This window comes from Mandrillus leucophaeus, unplaced genomic scaffold, assembly GCF_000951045.1.
Source record: "Mandrillus leucophaeus isolate KB7577 unplaced genomic scaffold, Mleu.le_1.0 Scaffold26, whole genome shotgun sequence".
NCBI lineage: Eukaryota > Metazoa > Chordata > Mammalia > Primates > Cercopithecidae > Mandrillus > Mandrillus leucophaeus.
The window spans coordinates 4,257,392-4,259,370 of NW_012102698.1; the positions used below are offsets into that span (position 1 = coordinate 4,257,392).

The 1,979-nt window shown below is 47.4% G+C and overlaps 1 protein-coding gene across 3 annotated transcripts in view; it reads left to right on the forward strand.

Annotated features, from left to right (window-relative positions):
* TRMU (tRNA 5-methylaminomethyl-2-thiouridylate methyltransferase) overlaps positions 1–1,979 on the forward strand; it is a 29,398-nt gene that overhangs the window by 8,378 nt on the left and 19,041 nt on the right. For all 3 annotated transcript variants that reach the window (XM_011984050.1, XM_011984053.1, XM_011984051.1), the window contains exon 2: positions 587–752. In XM_011984050.1, coding sequence (XP_011839440.1) covers positions 587–752 — 166 coding nt within the window. The remainder of the gene's footprint in view (positions 1–586; positions 753–1,979) is intronic.

Consider the following 1,979-nt stretch of genomic DNA (forward strand, 5'->3'; position numbering starts at 1 on the left):
GGCGAGGTGGCGGGCGCCTGTAGTCCCAGCTACTCGGGAGGCTGAGGCAGGAGAATGGCATGAACCCGGGAGGCGGAGCTTGCAGTGAACTGAGATCGGCCACTGCACTCCAGCCTGGGCGGCAGAGCGAGACTCCGTCTCAAAAAAAAAAAAAAAGGAAAATTTTAATTATCTTTATAACTGATGACTTAGAGTCTAAGTCTTAGATGGTAACTAGAAATAACTTTTGAAAAGAGTTTCCTTTTCTGATAACCGAATGGTGCTTTGAAAAATTCTGTTGAGTTTTGACTATTCCTTTGTGTCTTCCACACACACTGGCTAAGCCCCTCCTGCTAGGCATTGTGGTGATACATCGATGGGGACACAAAGATGAGAAAATACCACCTCGCTCATCTTGGGGACGCAAGCACCAAGACGGAAACCGGATCCCTGAAGCCACATGGCAAAGCAGGGACTGCCAGGCAGGCCAGGCACAGAGGCACAGGAGGACAGTGTAGGGGGAACTTCTCAGAGCTCAGAAATCACTGCCGTTTTACCGAAGGTTGATTAATGTATTCTCTTTAATTGACCTTCTTCCCGCCCTCAGGTTACCAGGTGACAGGGGTGTTTATGAAGAACTGGGACTCACTGGATGAACATGGGGTGTGTACTGCCGACAAAGACTGTGAAGATGCTTACAGAGTTTGCCAGATCTTAGACATCCCTTTCCATAAAGTGTCCTACATAAAGGAGTATTGGAACGACGTGTTCAGGTGAGTGCAGGTCACAACGCAAAGAAGGCTTCCTCACACTGTGGATGCTTGCAATGGAAGGATTGCGGTAGTCAGCCAGCCAGACGCCTGTGCAGCCCAGCGCTCTCCCTCCACGGTGGTGCTGAAGACTGTAGGAGGCCTCAGCCACCCTGGGGGCTCTGTGTTAGCGGCGAGGCCAGGACCCCACAGCACACCCAGCTATCTCACTCCTGTCATTTTGCCACTTGCCTGAAGTCTCTTTAATGCTTTATTGGGCCTTGAGCTGTTTCTGTTGCCCAGTTAGGGTAGGGTGGGGGAGCTAAGGCTGAGGGCTCCCCTGGAAGGTGAGCACCAATGCCTGTGTGCTATGTGGGTCAGCGATTAAGGGGGTTCTGAGAAAGAGTTAGGTGATACATGGCCTGTGCCTCTGAAAACAAAAAACAAACAAAAACTTTTATAAAACCTAATACAATCCCAATAATTAAGTGCTGTGTGCTAGGTGTGTGCCACATCTAGGAACATTAAGATGTCTGCACTGTAGGAGTTTGCGGTCTAGTTGGGAGGACATTATCTTCACAAGAGGTGATAGTGATGCGTGGCACGCAGGAAGTACCAGTGATACTATCAATCACTGAACCCAGAGGAGGGAGAAATTTGCGGAGTGGAGTAATCAAGGCTTCATGGCAGTGGAGGGGCTGGAAACAAAGGAGTAGAGAAGGCACTCCAAATGGGGTATTGAGAGCAGCATGAAGAGGAGAAGAAATGCCAATTGTGTATTTCAGGACCGTTGTAAAGTTTGGCTGGACTTTTGTTCCTGCAGTGCAAGGAGTGTAGGGCTTGTCCTCCGGTGAGCCCTGACTGCGATGAATGTCGGGCAGTTGTTGAAGGCGTCTGACATAGCAGGCCATGTGCGCAGGACAGGCTGCCCCTGCCTCAGTGGCCTTTAGGGGCGGAAAAGCCTTGGGTTAAGTCCTGACTGGAGCTTATTATATAACCTTGGGCAATTTACTTGACTTTGTTTTTTTAGTTGAAAAAAATTCTTTTTCTTTCCTGCTAACAAAGACCCAGAAGAGATTCTTGACTTTTCTAAGCCTCAATTATTCTCACCTTTAAAATGAGGATAACACTGATGCCTCACAGGGTTATGTAAGAGTTGAGATTAGGTTATAGTATGTATGTCTGGTATATTAGTAAGCAGTCAATAAACATAGCTGTTTTTCTTTTCTTTTTTTTTTTTTTTTTTTTTTT